This window comes from Amblyomma americanum, chromosome 2, assembly GCF_052857255.1.
Source record: "Amblyomma americanum isolate KBUSLIRL-KWMA chromosome 2, ASM5285725v1, whole genome shotgun sequence".
NCBI classification, from domain to species: domain Eukaryota; kingdom Metazoa; phylum Arthropoda; class Arachnida; order Ixodida; family Ixodidae; genus Amblyomma; species Amblyomma americanum.
The window spans coordinates 10646174-10663647 of NC_135498.1; the positions used below are offsets into that span (position 1 = coordinate 10646174).

General features: G+C 41.0%; 1 protein-coding gene across 4 annotated transcripts in view; it reads left to right on the forward strand.

The window, feature by feature from the left end:
• Positions 1–17474, forward strand: part of LOC144120553 (lisH domain-containing protein ARMC9-like) — a 41811-nt gene that overhangs the window by 20734 nt on the left and 3603 nt on the right. For 3 of the 4 annotated variants that reach the window (XM_077653088.1, XM_077653085.1, XM_077653086.1), the window contains 11 exons: positions 620–721; positions 1929–2019; positions 2941–3067; positions 4851–4996; positions 5500–5576; positions 5655–5729; positions 7533–7626; positions 8436–8494; positions 9590–9700; positions 13359–13402; positions 16177–16292. In XM_077653088.1, the coding sequence (XP_077509214.1) occupies positions 620–721; positions 1929–2019; positions 2941–3067; positions 4851–4996; positions 5500–5576; positions 5655–5729; positions 7533–7626; positions 8436–8494; positions 9590–9700; positions 13359–13402; positions 16177–16292 (1042 nt within the window). The remainder of the gene's footprint in view (positions 1–619; positions 722–1928; positions 2020–2940; positions 3068–4850; positions 4997–5499; positions 5577–5654; positions 5730–7532; positions 7627–8435; positions 8495–9589; positions 9701–13358; positions 13403–16176; positions 16293–17474) is intronic. The other variant, XM_077653087.1, reaches the window with a different exon arrangement.

Consider the following 17474-nt stretch of genomic DNA (forward strand, 5'->3'; position numbering starts at 1 on the left):
GCACCCTGTTTGAATCCCTAATTTAAAGAAAAAAAGGGTGCTAATTGCATGAGTAAATACATTAATTATTCAGCATTGTGTGTAAAGTAACGAATACAATGAGCTTTTCAGTCCTCCAAAAAGGGCAAGTAATGTAAACAAAAATTAAAAAGGCAACAGTCTAAGGAAATATTTTTGTCTGCTTTCTGAAGTTATGCAAGAATGTAGATTGTTCTTTCATGCTAACCGAGGGTGAGTGAATGTTTGATTAATTCAGAATTTGCCGTTTAGACAGCTGTATGCACATTTCTGTCCTGATTATATTATTTCGAAAAAAAAAAAGTTATACATGCATAGGCATACATAGTTTTCACCGAAGTGCTTATGTACAAAAAGAATGGAATACTTCTTATTTTGCTTTTAGGTCTAACATGACTTTGAAGAGCTCATATTTATATGAGCCACTAAAGTAAACATCACCAAAGCCCATCTTACTTATTATTTATCTTCCATGTTGTAGTTTCATAGCATGCCCCTATATTAGTCTGCTACTTCCATTTCTAATTTTTATACATCAGTGGTGATTTTGTGAGACTTTTAAGAGCGCCTTCCTTTTTATTTTTGTCTGGTCTGTTTCTAGAAATTGACCAAGGCTCCTTCTGTGGACGAAAGGGACTGTGTCTTGTTGGCCTATGTGGACAATGATCTGCTGGGCTTCATTGAGAGGTCATCTGACTACTGCGTAAGTGAACTTGCTACTTGTACCCTACTGTTAGATTGAAAAATATGGCACTTCTTTTTCTTGTTTGTGGAGGGTTGCAGGGAAAAGTCCATTGAGTGCATGAAGCTGACTTTTTTATGTGCAAAACGTGGTGAAAATGCTTAATTCTTTTTCGGGGGGAAAGTATAAAAAAAAATATAGTGCAGCTTTCAATGAATTATATCTGTACTTGGCTTCAGCCAATAGTTTTTACTCTGCATCCATCCTTGCACCAACTGACATTTAAAGCAGTAGATGCACGGTAAGAGTGTGCTGAGTGGAACAATTGTTGTATCGCTCTTGGCCAGCTAGAATATACTGGCAGGTATATATAACGGTAATATGCAGAAAGCTCCAAACAGAGGTTGTATTGTCAAACAGTCACTTTTGGTGGCTCCATGACTTTTACACCACCCAGAATTCAGCAGCCAATGCAAAGAAAGAACCTCACCGTTGTCACCACTTTGTGACACATGTGGTTGGATGCCCCGAGTCGTTGTTTCAGTGGAGAATATGTTCAGACCAACTTTCTAGGCACGGTGGACACCCTGCAAGAGTAATGTGTATGCTACTGTTGTCAAAGGGTTGGTGTGAACATATTGTCACGGACTAGAAAACGACAAAGTGGGCAGTGGCGCAGCACGGAGCGCTCGCGCTAGGCCCACCGCCATTAAATCATTCCATCGCCATCTGTCATGTAGTCCTGCTTTCACCTGCTTGCCGTCACGTAACATTTGGTGGAGGTGCGGAGTTCATCCCCATCCTGGTCCGGGAGCTTCGGCGTCCTGCGTGTGCCGAGGTCATCGGTCGTGTGTTCCTGTCCGCACCGCCTGGCAGTGCCCCAGCCCACCAGACCAGAACCGACCACGCCATTCACCCCAGCCCCGTGCCCCGACCAGAAGACACTACAACTAGACGATGCCGCCGCAACTCGAACCTATGACCCCACTGACCCTAGAAGCCGCCAACATATTCGAACACAGCCCCTGCTCATGCCGTTCGGTGTGTTCATGGACTTCGGCCGTCGGCTGTACTGGTTGTTTAAAGTTTTGCTGATATCTTTAATTGTTGGCTAGCGTTGTATTACATTTTTAGCCATCCTCTTCCATGTCTGTCACGTAGAATAATAGAAATGTGCTTTTTCTAAGCCCACTCTCATAGTCTACTCTTCTGATCTTTTTTTTTCCAGAATCGAATTTTGCACCTGATTAAATCACCAAACACGGGGCTGCAGCAAAGCTTTGTGAGGTTCTTGAATGCATTTGCTGCCTTTCGGTCAGGTAAGGCTTAGCCCACTGGTGGTATTTCATTGCCCCTGCTTTGCACAGTGATGGCAGATTAGGCAGTAGTCGTTTAGTGAAATGCTCGTGTACATGGAATTAGTCAAGTAAAGCTGAGATTACTGCAGCTGGTTTTAATGGCTGCATCGACCTCATGAAATCATGTGGAAAATATGTGCACGCTGTAGCTGATGGGCCTTTTCCTTTATCCTGCAGGGACTTGGAAGCAAAAGAAAAAGAAAAAAAAAGGCAACTTTAATAGGAGGGGTTTAGAAATGCTGCTACTAGAATATGCAAAATGGCGAAAGCTAAGGTAAACATAAGGGACTGTAATTTTTTTTTTGAGGTGGAGTTTATTAGATAAGGAAATGAACAGCGTGGTCATTTAGATTTCCAATAGTTTTAGAAGAAAACACAAGCACATGCTTCTGTTGGGAGCTGAATCCATGACCTCCGCAGATTGTGGGCATTGCTCTACCACTTCTTTTAGATGTAGCTCTCTTATCTGCAGCCTTATGCTGAGAGTGTTCACCAGCACTTCACTGAACCATGGTAACAGACGTAACACGTTGTGATATGTATTGGAATTCTATGTAGAATGTGTTCTACAAATATTATTTGCATAGCATCACTGTTTTATGATGCTATAAGGCTGCAATGCAGCATGCTTTGACAGTGTGTTGGTAAATACTGATTTTTGCATTCGTGTAAATGATCGAATTTCTTTGAAATTTGTGTTATTACTTTCACACCAGCAATATCTTGAGTATACACATCTTTGTTGGCAAATGTTGTTTAGTTATTATAACCTTGTTAATAAAAAGTGTGAACACTTTGGGCTAGTTTGTCTGCAGTGGCAGCAACCATTCCTCTTTTTGTTTTTTAGTGCTAAGGTTTTCTTTATTCCTTCCATGTGCGTAGGTCGAAATTACTTGGCCAAGAATCTCCAGCTTGTTGCAGTGCTGACAGACACGCTCGTGTCTGACTGCGTCACTAACTCGAGAACACTGGACATGATTCTGGGTGTACTTCAGAAACTGAGTCTAAGGTAACGGCATTTTTCTGGTGTGACATCGAAGTTTCATTCCATCCGCACTGAAAATTTCCTTCTTATGTAACGTATTTATAGTAGTAATTCCAGCAACTGGAGTATGGCCGTATTGGGAGAAGAGAAGAAAAGGTTGGAAGGGTGGCTCATAAAGTTGACCTGGCCATTTTCCCTTAAACAAAATTAACATTGTGGCACACCTCTAACTCTCACAGCAGTTTAGCATGTGTTTTGTAATGTGTAACAAAAAGCACGTGCATCGATGTGCATATTGGTTAGAAATTTTTTTTGTGTGCTTGACCCTTCCTCCTTTTGAATAAATCTTCCGGCTGTGCTTTTGCCCAGCAATGCATTTCAATTAGTTTAGCTACATGTGTGCATAAAGAAAAATGAAACTTCAATTTATATTGTTTTGTGTTCATCGTTTTTGCAACCCTGGATACTTATGTGTGCATAAATAGGGACAGTTCAGTTATTGTTTTGTGTTCATTGTTTTTGCAACTCTGGATGCTTGAAGATCAATTTTGGATTCATATAATGAAATGTGTTCAAAATGTCTCATTGGTAGCCCCATTTTTTGAAGCTTGGAAAAAATCCACCTTGGCGCAAATAAATTCACACAGACAAAACAATAGAGACAAGGGGACAATGGACAGGCGCCTGTCCGTTGTCCCCTTGTCTCTTTTGTTTTGTCTGTTTGAATTTATTTGTGCCAAGGTGGATTTTTTCCAAGCTTCAAAAAATGCTAAACCAACTAGCCCGGCAACATGCCTTACTGTGGTAGCCCCATGGCGGAATTTTTTTCTTTTTTCTGTGGTCTTTTTGTGTGCCTGTTTGTCTGGATGTGTGTCCAGCCTTGAATGCTAAACTTGAGGATAATTCAGTGTGGAACGTTGGTTGAAGACAAGACCAGTGATCTAAGGCCTAGTCCCATTAAATTTTGAAGCTGAAGTGCCGTTATGACTCCCGGCGATGTATATTTTGACATCTCTGGCCGCATTGAGTCAAAAATTTGATGAACCTGCCTAATTTGACTTTACAAATAATGAGGTTAAAAAATTAGTGGTGGAAATCTGCGAGTGGGTAAAAGCCTGCAAAGCAGCATACTGTAGTCTGTCTGTCTGGCTGTTGTTGCCAGGAAGAAAGAAAAGGAAAGTGCACAGGCCTGCTCACTAGCTCAAGCCGGGCCACAATCGCTACCACGTGCAGATAGTAGGAGAGTTGAAAGATGGGATAGAAAGACAGGATAGTAAAGACGCGCTAAAGACAAGGCCGATCCCGGAGGTAGTGCAATACTGGGCCAACCGGTGGCGGGAGTGAAGCATCCTTCAAACTCTCTGCCACATTTCCAAAAATAAGTCCAATTGGACCCGTAACAGATACTCTACGGGGTCCGGACATTCGCTATATACTGTAGTGTTTGACGAACTCGTGCAAAATACTTAGAGCAAGAACTCGTGAAGGTTAGCACACAAAATACACAGAAATTGATGTAAGTATTTTAAAAACTACGTGACTTTTTCTTGAATGACAATTAACTACTGTATTATGTTTAAGTTGTTAACATACATGGTCAAAACAACTTGTGATCTGTGGTGATAATTTTCTGCTGCATGTCTCACTTAATACACACAGTAGTTGGTTAATTTAATTTTAATTACAAAGAAATCGTCTTATGTCTTTCTCATGACGTGCTGTTCATTGCATCGTAATTCAGTTTTAGAGTGCGCTTTGGGGAAAAAAATGGAGGCTTTTCTTGAGTTTATTCTTTTAAATGCCACAGGCATCAGCAAAAGGAGATCATGATCAGCCATGGCATCCTAGAGTGGATAATACGCTCCTTGCAAGAGGGTGAAGAGGCTGGGTTCTCAGAGTATGGCCTAGAGTACATAACTGCTCTCTTCATGAATCTGTGCCTTCAGAAAACGGGTAGGTGTGCCTATGAGATCAAATGTCATTTTTGTTTGATTTCAAAATAAATTGTGCTCAGCAAGACAGCACTGGTGGTTGTGCTGACGACGTTCCTGTAACAGGTGCCTTTAATACATGAATGCTTGCCTTCACATTCTTTACAGATACCGATATGCCTGAAAGCATGCACATTTGCATTAGTTTGTAACCCCATTCTAGCTGTTCCTATCCTCTAAAAGGCCTCAGTTATGAAATGCCACATGGCATATGCACCAGTTTTATATTCACATCGCAACAGAGAATAGTTACGATTATTTGATAGCACTTCTGCCTTTCCTGAGTGACCCCAGTGTTTCTGCCTCCATTTCCGCCATTCCTAAACATCGAAGTAGTATTCTTTCCAAGTGAACAGCTGCGGTATTTACATACAGCATAAGCGTGAGGGAGAATTTGCTAATTTTGTATTTGCACCTGTTAGGTGCTTGCAGCCCACTAATTGTACTCCTGTCCTGGATTTGCAGCTAAGCAACACTGCAGCAAGATGAGTGGCTCTATACTTGATGTGATAAAGAAGCAACTTGCACACAAGAATGCAGAGGTAAATCTAAAGCATCTTGCTATGTATGTATGAAAGCATGGAGGAAAGCCTCAGGTTTATCTCTTTTGTGTCTTTCAGATTGTGCCTTACCTGAATGGTGCTCTGTACAGCCTTTTGTGTGACCAGGAGTTTCGTAGTATTGCCATTGACGTGGTGCGTATGTGACATAAGTTAGTGTCTCAGATGAAAAGCTGCTAAGTTGGGTTATGAACTTCTCAATTTGCTGCCTTAAAAAGCCAAATACTTTTCATATTTCATGTGTGAGAATTGTGAAGCTCAGTTTAAGTCCAGCGTCGGTCCTGCCTTTTTTTTTTCACATCTGCATCGTTTAATATGTTATAATCGTGAATTTAGGAAGTCAGTACTAACTATAGTTAGTACTGACTTCCTAAGTTCATGATTAGTTAGACTATAGTCTAACTAAATGTTTTAACGATATTTTTATCTCTGTGTGTGCACAGCTGAAGAAGAAAATGCACCCCAGAAATTTGATATTGCTTCTGCAGGACCCAATTGGAGCTGCTCTGCTTAAAATTAAAACTACAAATTCAGTAAACAGAACTGCTGGTGCTAATCAAACTTCATTGATTTCTTTTGCAACAAAAGGAGTAGTAATCAGACTTGATAAAATGGTTGTATGGTAAATGTCAATGACATTGGCAATGCTAGTGTGTGTAGGGAGCACACCCCCTTGAAATAACTCCCGGCCTAAATCGAAGCTGGAAGCGTTTGCTCCCTGTACACCACGACACATGGCAACGATTTTCTGGAAAATAACTTCAACTGAAAGAGTTTACTATTGTATCGGGCTTTTTACACTTCCTGTGTTTCTATTGCAGTGTCAGAGATTCCAATGCTTCACGACTATGATTTGTAGTTCCAGTATGCATGGACTGCCCTTTCTGCAAATGTTTGCTACCTATGGTTCTGATCTCTATATGTGGAAAAAATTCTATAAACCTCGAAAGCTGTGTTGAAGTTTATGATTGCATGTTTCTGTTCGGCATTCTATGCCACGAGAGTAACCAGTGAGAGCAAAAGTCCTCATCGTAGTGGCTGGCATCTCCTCGCAATCGCTGCCTGCCTTCATAAGTTTCAAGTGGAGTGTTACATGGTTGCGGGGAAGCATGTGATGGGCAGAATGAAAAAAATAAGCCTGAGCATAAGGTGGTGTGCAGACTAGGCAGACCTTTCAATGTGAGTGCCTGCGGTGAAAGTTGCTTACCTTCCTTTAGCTTGTAATCTTACCTTGTCTGTGGCTTCATTTAGAGCCAGTAGGCTGAGTCTGTCGTTTAGAGCCCAAGCCTGAATTTTTTAAAGGACAATAGAATACTAGTGCATGGTCTGTTACTGTCAGTTTTGCATGTTCTGCCAGGGAACAGGGGCTGGCGGGCCAGCTAATACCCTTAAAGTAAGGGAAGATGGCATGAGTAACTTGGGGCAGTTCGCCAAGTGGGAAGGTGGGAGGAGATCATATGTGTAGGGCCAATAGTAGCTACTACCTGGCATGACCTTTTTTGGGCACAGGAGCATTGGGTTAGGGGCAGCCAGAGCAGGCCTTGCACACTGGCAGGTGAGGAAATACTAGGCGTTTGCACAGTGAAATGATGTGAAAAGCTTTTTCATTGCAGTGTGAATAACGTTTTTGCATTCATTTCAGTTGTTTGTGGGACGACACACTTTTGCTCACTTCTGAACATGTCTTGCTGGCTGAACTCTAATCTTGGAGTGACTACACTTAATGTGACTTAATGCGAAACTTGCAAAAAGTTGAACATTTTCCGAAGTTGCAATTTGTTTATAATAATTAGATTTTATATACTCTACTTAATTTCTGTGTTAAAATTTACTAGTGTATCTTTATGGTCTTTTGTTTTCAGGTAAAACCCGTTTTTTTTCTCCAGTTGTCACATCCTAGACATATTTTTCATGACTAATAATGTATTTTTATACCAGGGCCTTGAAGAAAACTTACAAAAGGCGAAAATGCATTCCCCTCCCGACGTGCAGCATCAAATAGATCAAGTGTGTGAGAGACTTCTTTCCTCAGGTATGCATGCAAACTGTCTGCCAAAATAGCATGCAAGTTATTTTCTTTAGTTGTTGCTCTCCCTTATATAGTTACTTTTGAATAACATTTATTGTAAGCTACCTTTATGACCACTGTCTTTTTTTACTCTTGCTGATCATATTTTTTCTAGGTTGTATGAAAACTCCTTCATGGTTCTGGACTTCATTGCCTTTGTTAGTATCTTTGAAGAACAGACTGTTTGCTGCTGTTGCTTAAACTTAATAATAACAGTATTAATCATTTATTAAAAAATTTCTAGGCGAATGCTAGCAAGGGATGCCCCTGTTGTGCATCACTGTCTCTTTTGAATACGTCTACTGTACTGGTGACAATGGCTTGTTCATCTGTATTGCAAAACTTTATGTACAATACTATGTAAACCAGAGGAGCAATTGTGTTGTGTTGTTGCATGTGAGTTATGTTTTATTTTGCTGTGCTTTACTTTTCATTTCATTATGTATGGAGATTTTAACCACTGCTATTTTGGAATGGGTGCTGCAGATCCATCGAGGTGTCTAATGGCATCTTTCTTGTGCTGCTGCTTCTCCATCTGCATTGGGCAGGGTGCAAATAAAGTGGTTGTTAACTAAAGCAATAAATACCAACACTGAAATATAAAGTGCAAAGGGAAGAAAAGTTAGAAATGTTTTATTGGTTTCTGAGGAGGTACTATTTTTTTAGTTTCCTTTCCGAAGGAACAAAACCAGCTTAAACTGCGTACTGTTTCCTTCTGCGCAGAAAACCAAAATGTTCTTTAACGGAACTTTTTATGTGTTTTATTTTTACAGACACGAATGTTGAAAACAGCATTGCAGATTCTTTAACCGAGGATGATGACGATGATGAGGTGATTTTTTGCGTTTTCACTTTGCCATCAGCTTACACACAGCACCTAGGCACAGTATTTCATGTGATGTCCCAATTGTGGATTTTAACTTCTATAAATTGTGTTATTGTGCCAGCCACAATACTGATTGCAAGGGCTTTATGAATCAAACGCTTACTCAGTCATTGATTGGAAAGACCAGTAATTGTTAATGCCCAGGGTAACACAACCAAGCTGTGCTTTAATACACTGAGAGTCACTGTTCAGAGAGCAAGTAAGCTGACTGAAACAGAAGGAATGCCAACAAGCTCACTTGCTAAGATGGAGCCTGCTACGTATCATTAATAGTCGTCTTCCATTAAAGCCACTCTAATGGCTTTCTTCCTGTCTGCTCTTGTATCCTAGCCCTGGTAGTGTCCCCTGTTGTTTTGGTTATATCGTATATCGTATGGTTTGTGAATGTCTAGACTACACATGGTTTGTCATCACTGACATGAGCTAGAAGCTTGTGAGAACACCGTTGTGCTCTGTCTAATAATAATAATAATTGGCTTTTGGGGAAAGGAAATGGCGCAGTATCTGTCTCATATATCATACTGCCTCATATATCGTTTGGACACCTGAACCAGGCCATATGGGAAGGGATAAGAGAGGGAGTGAAAGAAGAAAGTAAGGAGAGGTGCCGTAGTGGAGGGCTCCGGAATAATTTGGACCACTTGGGGATCTTTAACGTGCACTGACATGGCACAGCACACGGGCGCCTTAGCGTTTTTCCTCCATAAAAACGCAGCCGCCGCGGTCGAGTTCGAACCCGGGAACTCCGGCTCAGTAGTCGAGCGCCCTAACCACTGAGCCACCGCGTGCCCTTGAATTTTTCACTTTCAGCAACTTAGAGTCATTTCTTTCAACAGCCTCAGTCAGATTTGGTAACTAGTGACACCGCATTGCAGTTGGAGCACCAGATGATTCTGTATGCACACTTCTTTTTGTTTATAATTATTTTTCTTCATTTCAATGATTGTGGATCTGTATGCACACTTCTTCTTGTTTGTAATTATTTTTCTTCATTTCAATGATTGTGGATAACATGATGCTGGCCGTACACACTGTGCTCAGGATTCTCAAGAGGAATCGGAGCCAGAGCCAGAGCTCGACATGGATGACATTGTGCAAGCGTCACCTCACCAGATGTGTGGTGACCAGCTGTTGAAAATCTTCTATGAGGAGGTGCGTGACTATCGAACTCGCTTTTCCTAAATTGCAAATACTGGTTCACCAAACTGATACAGAACGTAACTGTGTATCTCTGTTCAACAGGTCTTCTATGTAGTGCATGTGCATTTTATCGTCTTGTTTAAATACTGTAAACAACTTAATTTTCGTGACGAGCAAATTTTTGCACTTTTTGAAAATTGCATAAGATTTATGAAAATTCTTTTTGTGAATAATTTGGGCAGGATGTCACTTTTATAAATCCCTGAAAAAAAAAAAAAATCTTTGAAAGGAGAACATTGTTCGCATCTTCAATGTGCATTTAAATAAATGATGCCAGGTGGAATTCATGCTTGCTCAGACGTTAATAATTCCCAGTGCCTGGCATAGGCCATTCGTACCGCACAGCTCCTCTGCGCCCTTGAGCCATGCCGCGTGGATGGGTTTCATTATGTTTGCTTTTAAAGGGACCGAACTCTGAAATTTAAAGGCTCAGTATTTTTGAGGCACAACAGAAAGCTTGATGTATAAGGTGCTGGATTCCGCAATGGTTTTGTCGGAAAAGTTGTAAAAATTTTTACCAAAAATTCTTAAATCAGTGCATGCACCCATTTTTATAATGCTCCACCATTAAGGTCCTCGTCCCTTTACAGAAAGATACTGGGTCCTTGAACTAAACCTTCATCACAGAGGACAGCTGTGAAGTAGCACATGCTTTTGAAATTCTTGAAAGAATCAGGATTGAGTTCAAGGTTGTAAACTTTCAGAGTATTTCCAGTGTACCATGTTAGTTACGGACTACGAACACGTGAAAATGGATCTACCTTCCTCTCTGCTCTTGCTATCTCTCCCTTTGTCCCCCTTCCCACATGTAGGGTAGCATACTGGGCGTCGCTTAGTTAACCTCGCTGCCTTTCTGTTCACATTTCTCTCTCTCTCTATTGCTTTATGCATCCAATGCTGGAAACTATCATCAGCAATCACGATGGCGATTTGCGTTGGCAAAAGTGCTATGCCAAAGCTAATATAAATCTCACCCACCAGACAGTAATAAGATATTTTTAGTATAGAGGAGCATTCATTTTAGTTTTCACGCTCAAAGTTGTTAAGGCACAGTGATGTACGCCTCGTTGATGAAAGTTTTAGTACAGTTGCGAGTAAAAAATACTAGCACAAATCACTGGCGATCAGAATTTGTATATCTCACCATGCGGCGCTGCGGTTTGCAGACCTGCCTATCGGGCCGTTTCCATATTTGCAGCATGGTGGGGGACGGCAGGAAGTAACCTTGCCATCGCCCGAGCGTCGAAGTGCCGACCCTAAGTGACTGTGCATGCGGCATTTATTTTGGCTCGGTTATCATGAGCAAAGATGGCTTCTTTTTCATTACTGTCTTTTTATATCCGTGATGGTTTGTCAAAAGGAACTCGCGGGAATAATAGATGATAGCGCTGCTTTTAGCCAGTATGACACAAGCTCAAAAAACAGATAGAGTTTATTTTCCCGATGCAGCTAATTCACACAAGTCACTTTGTTGGGAAAGTGTAGCAACAATATTAGCAGGAGCACCGTCCCATCAATTCAGGAAAAGAAGTAAGGAGGATAGCCAGCTCGCTGTCTAGATGCGAGAGCAAACACGTCGTTGCACTAATGGCGTGCATAGGCCCCACCGACCCTCACAACACTTTGAAGGCTCTCAGGGAAGGAGTCAAACAGGCTGCTTGCAACGTTAGGAAGAGCCTGGAGCCTGCTCCATTCCTCTTGAACCACCGCCCAAAGGATATCTGGCGATGACTCGTGCAGCTGCCTTTTAGCTAGTTGCTTTTTCATTAGGCCCCATATATTTTCAATTATATTCAAATCTGCTCCCTTGGCAGGCCATGGCAGCTCCTGGATTCAGAGCTGTTCAAGCAGTTACCAAGCGCAGCGCGGCTGAGGCTGCTTGCAAAAATAACTGCCAAAGAAGCAAAAAAAAAAACAACAACTATCCTATTCTTCACCAGTTGCCTACGGGAGCAATGCTGCGCTAAAAAAAGAGAGGGGGGGGGGGGGGGGGGGGGGACAGAAAAATAAATTTTGCTGGGCCATGACAGTCCGCTGAACCCCCCTAATACTGTAGAATGGGAATGGCCCGGCTCTCTCTTTATCAGCCTCTTTGTCACCCGCAGCGCCACGCGTTGTCATTCTGGCGCTCCGGTGTTCCGTCGTGTGCTAATCTTTTTTACTCGCGACTGTACACCATGGTTGCAGCTCCATTCAAGAAATTCAAAACAATGTGGTGCCATCTAGTTACAAAAGCTAAATGTGTATGGTTGATGATGCAAAGGAAGCATTGCTTTTCATCGAAGGGCTCACTGGAGAGAGTGTAAACTATAATAAAACACGACGAATATTCCTGAAAGAAAAAACGCTGTACATTTAACAAATAAGCGCTATTTTAAGGAGATGTGGTCACGTGATGAGCTACACTGACAATGATCGGTTTCACCGCAAGATGGGTTTTTATGCAATTTTCACTGTCAAATTAAAATTGTAAATCCTGATTTTATTATATTGCGGGGCTCAATTCTTGTAATATGAGACATGATCTTTTCATTTCTTGCCATAATCTCATGACAGGTTTTGCTCAGCTGTCAGTCCCTTTAAGCACACCATTACGTCCCTTCTCAGTTTGTTCATGCTCCAATGCCCCTTGTACAAGTGCAGCATACCAGCTTGAAAGTGTCTCTTGTGGAAGAGGGAATCAAGGGCCTGTCGCTTCTGTTTCATGAAATTTAGTGCCCGAAAAATATTGCTAAACTGCGACTTAACCTGATTTGCGAAATTTTAAGCCTGCGAAAAATAACTGCCGTATAATCTCTTGTGAAAGCCGCAACTGTCTATGGGCCGCATTCCCTGTTTTGGACTAGATAATTGAGAACAAAATATGGTTATATGTTTTTTTATTTGTTTATGGGCTGCATCTTCAAAATTCATAGCCGAATTTAAAATAAATGAAGTTCGGCCCTTACACGCATTTATACATTGGCTAGATTGGGCAAAATGAAAAGAAATACATTTGTACAGTAGTTTACAGTATTAACTGCTCTGCACGTTGTAGAAAGTGCGTAGCTCCAAGCCAAAAACTGTGTTTTCAATGTTGGCAGTAGCACCTCATTTCTTTCTGTCGGTGGTAGGCCATAATATTGCGGTCTTGAACTGAAACTGGTTACGTTTAATGTGAAAACATTATCAGGTCAGGTTAGGCTAGCTGTGTGATGACAGATGACACATGAATGTAGTGATTCACTTGTGTCATCACTTTGGCTGCAGAGAGATTCACAAAATATAAGAAGCCGAAATGCGTGGCCTTCTTAGGTTAAGAAAAAAGCACATGACTGAGTGGAAACATCTGTCAGCAGTCATGCATGCACCAACTGCTTGGTTAGTTTATGATATACAGTGGAAAGTAAAACAGAGCAAAATGTACAGAGGTATGAGTCGAGGATCGCTACTTGTGTCCTTATCCGTATTTTACTGCATGCAAAGCGACCTAAACTCAGTTTTATTTGAGTACGCATGTGGTGACCTCTTTGGGTGGACTGAGTGGAAAGCAACTTATGGCAGAAGGAAGTCTGTTTATGTGGTCATGCGTGGTGGCTTAAATCTGCCTCTTATGGCAATTTATTTACAGGAGAGGCAGGACACAGTTTCAATGGGAGGATTGACCATGTCAAGGTAACTGTGCCATTTGTGTGTATACGTGGCATAGAGGCAAGCTTAATTTTGCATATATGTATATATGGAGTACAGACATGGAAAGAGCTTGTTCTGATAAAAACACGAATTAAATTCCTTATCAGAGCGTGCAGTGTTAAATTCCTCAACATGCTCAAGATTTTTTCGATAATCAGAGCACTCTCTTCTTCTGCCAGTATTTATGCCAAACTCATTAGTTTTGTGGCCGCAGAAGATACTTTTTATTATATGGATCCTTCTTTTTTTCTTATTCCAGGAGTGGATCTATGGGTTACTCTTGGAGGGGGCAGTTGAGAAGGGGGGGGTCCATCTAAGCCATCTATTTCTGTGATTCTTTTTGGGGGGGCGAAAAAATGTGATTCAGCATGGTTTTTCTGCATAACATTTCTCACTTGGGCAGGGCGACCGCCACTTCCCGCCCTCCTTCCGGTAAATGCACCCCTGTCCTAGGCAAGACGTGCATGATTTTGTCTTCTCTGAAATGCTGCAGCTGGTTTAGTTATAGTGATGCAAAGCTTGAGAGAATGCAGAAATTATAACATGCAGTGTGGGAACAATTCATTCTTTTATCTGCTTGCAAGCTCATATAGTGTCTGCACAATTGCTGTCCCTAATAGGGACAAAAGTCTGCAAGTGTCTTGGTGTTTTCACCAATTCCCACATTGGCATGATTTGCAACTGTACTAGGCTGTATAGTGTGAGTACCCGAAACTGCAGTGTCGAAAAAAAGTTTGGAAATTAATGCATCACATCAGATTCTGCTTTATGGTTGATAGCTGATAGTTGTGTTCGCACTAATTTCAATGAAAAGAAGTGAAATATATAAGAATTTCTATGCCTCCACATCTATAAAAGATAATTGTAGGAAAATCTGCCTGAGCCATGCTTTGTCACCATTGCTTTTTGTTTTTTTTTAATAGTACCTCTCACGTCTTCTGTTTTATACTTTTATAAATGTTTTTTACGTGCTCACCTGGAGACGACGAAGTAGCTGTTTTTTCTATCAAATGTGCAGTTAATATTATCGCTGGTCCCCTTACGCATATTTGTAATAGAATGCTGCTCTGTGGTGTATTCCCTAGCAAATTAAAAGTCGCACGTGTTACCGTGATATTTAAAGGTGGCAACAAAAATGACCCGAACAATTATCGTCCCACTTCGGTATTGCCTCTTTTTTCAAAATTAGCTGAGCGTGTTCTCTTCAGGCGAATAAATAACTTCTTACAAACTAAGCATCTAATCTGTCCCCAACAGTACGGTTTTCAGGCCGGTAAATCAACTCAATCAGCTCTGTTAGATATTAAAAACTCTGTAATTAACAATTCTGAGAATAGGCTTTTTTCTGTTGGAATTTTTCTTGATTTGTGCAAAGCCTTCGATTCTGTGAAGCATTCGCATTCAATACTACTTCATAAATTAGAGACTTATGGGATCCGTGGAGTTGCAAATGCACTTTTGGAGAGTTATCTAACTGCACGTATCCAGTACACTCAGATTCAGTTTCAGTTCAGTTTATTTATTTCTTGCTAGAGAGAGCAATGGGCCCCGGGAAAAAAAGCCGTAGCTTGACAAGCTCCCGAGGCCCACAACATCCAGCAACAGTGGCGCCATTGGTCACGTGCAAACAAGAAAGGCATACATCAACCTAAGGCATGATTCACAATCTGTGAATGATCAGCGGGAACACAAACTAAGCGCGCAATATAACATAAAGAACAAGTAATATATAAAATTCAAAGCATGCACTGAAAGCATTATTTAAACATTCTATATGCGCAGAGATTATAGCACTTAATTTCACAGCAGTGAACACATTGACAATGCATAAAAGAACAATTTTCAACATACATGAATGAAGACAGCATGATATTGGAGTGCTGACGGGTTACGATAAGCATTCAACGAGCCTGCATATTTCGTTGTATATGTAAGATCCACAAACCATAAAAAAAGAGAATTATTGCAACAAAACCGATTCGTATAAATTGCTTTCTCTTCAGAAAAGAGCTCTACGCTCATTATTTTCAAGCCCAGTTGTCGAAAATAATCTTTTCTAAACATTCCATGTTCGCAATTTCTTTCATTCCTACGATTTGAGTTTGGCTGTTCACATTTTTTATAAAGTAAAGCATAATTTCAGGTCTTTCCAAAATGCTTATAATTCAAGAAATGTTATGTATGGTTTACGTGCGGTCGCCTTATCCACTGAAAGACCTTTAACAAACTATGGAAAACAAACTATAGATAACCAAATTGCAACATTGTGTAATGCTTATCAGTCTCTAATAGAAATCGCCATAGAAAGTCATAGTGTATCTGGTTTTTAAGAAAGAACTGAAGATTCTTTTTCCTGTATAAATTCAGCTAACTTTGTATATTTTGTCTTTGCGTTGCTTCCTTTACTGCCGAGTGTGCATATCGTGTTTTCTGCCAATTGCTGTTTATCATCTTTTAATCGTTTTTTCAGTGTTTGCTATTTCTATCGTATAACTTTTGCTGCTTGTTTTGAAATTGTCTTTTTTTTTTGTCATGCGGCCACTGTTCGATGTATTATTTGGGGTGTAGGCCTCGTCAGGAGGTTTGCCTCGTCTTCCTCCTTTTGCCTCACCTCGAGGGCATATTGTATTATATGGCCAAATAAAAATACTACTACTACTACTATATATATAGTGATCTGCAGGGGCTGTTGTTTGCTTGTTTGACAGTTTTCTTGCTTGCTTGAAAACTTGGCCAAAGTCTTTGCTGTACTTTAGCAGGCTGGAAGAGTCTTCCCCAGATCAGTCCCTGGAAGAAAGCACAGTGAATCCTGCAGAAACATCCCAGTCGGAGGAAATAGACTGCTCCCAGGCTACTCACACTCAGACCACTGGTAGGAGCTCGACTTTTGGAGATTGGATCTGTGCCACCACCTTGTTTTGAAACTAAATTAAGAGCACATTTCGGAAGAATGTTTGCATGACGAGGCAAAAATTAAATCCAGGAAATCACCCCAGAAATCTGCTGTTTTTACTCATACATTTTCTGTGGCTTTTTGTCCTAATTTAAAACTCATTTTTGGAAAACAAATTTTTGAGATATGATTGTGCTTCTGGCTTATGTCTGTGTAAGCACGTTTGCATCCATTGACATACAGTTGTGCCTTGTAAATACTGATGCTTTGGTTCCCGAGCATAACTGTCCATAAAGCGAGTCATCCGTAATAACAAATCACGCAAAAAAAAAAATAGCTGTGATTAAGGCCTGCTTCTGTGCATACTGGTGTCCTGCGAAGTTGAACTTAGACATGATTTTCGGAGTATGAGCCCGTTATCCTGGTCATCCATTGTGCTTAAAATAATGTGGTGCAGCCTTACATGCCTAGTGGTGTGTCATATGTTTGAAGGTGTCTCGTGGCTAAATGACCTGACTACTACTACGACTGTTCACATTTCACGAACTGCTACTACATATCAGTACTCAGTCAGCTGACAACTGGTTAATGCTGCTTTCTACGTGTCAAAAGCTAAAAAAGGAGTTTTCATTGCAGTCATTCATGCAATATGGAAAATAGTGAGGAGCATCGAATGGGCAACTTTGTGCTGCAAAGCATGAAGCCACCAAAGAATAAGGCCATCACTCAGCCATTTGCACTTATTCACTGCATTTCTCTAGTGTCCTGCACTCAAAGTGTAGAAATTGAAACACCTGGCATGGGCAGTAGAGATTTTGTTCTCATTACCACCCATATTAATTAGACAAAAGTACATGGGCCCTATTTGGCACTGCGCATTTTTCGCCTGTTCATTGTTTGGGCAGCGAGTTTCTATATTAACGAGGTATAAATATATTGAATAAGCTTAGTGTACCCAAAAAAGCTGTCCAGTCGTCCATAATAACGGGGTCGTATTAATGAGGCATGACTGTATATGCACATATGCACAACTGAGCGGCTTGGTACAGGTGACTCCAAATCCAGCAGAAAGTTTGTAGAAAAATAAAGCGCCAAACAGGACAGCACAGAGGAAGAGACGACGAAATGACCAACTTGCCCTCAACATGTTTTACTCCAGCA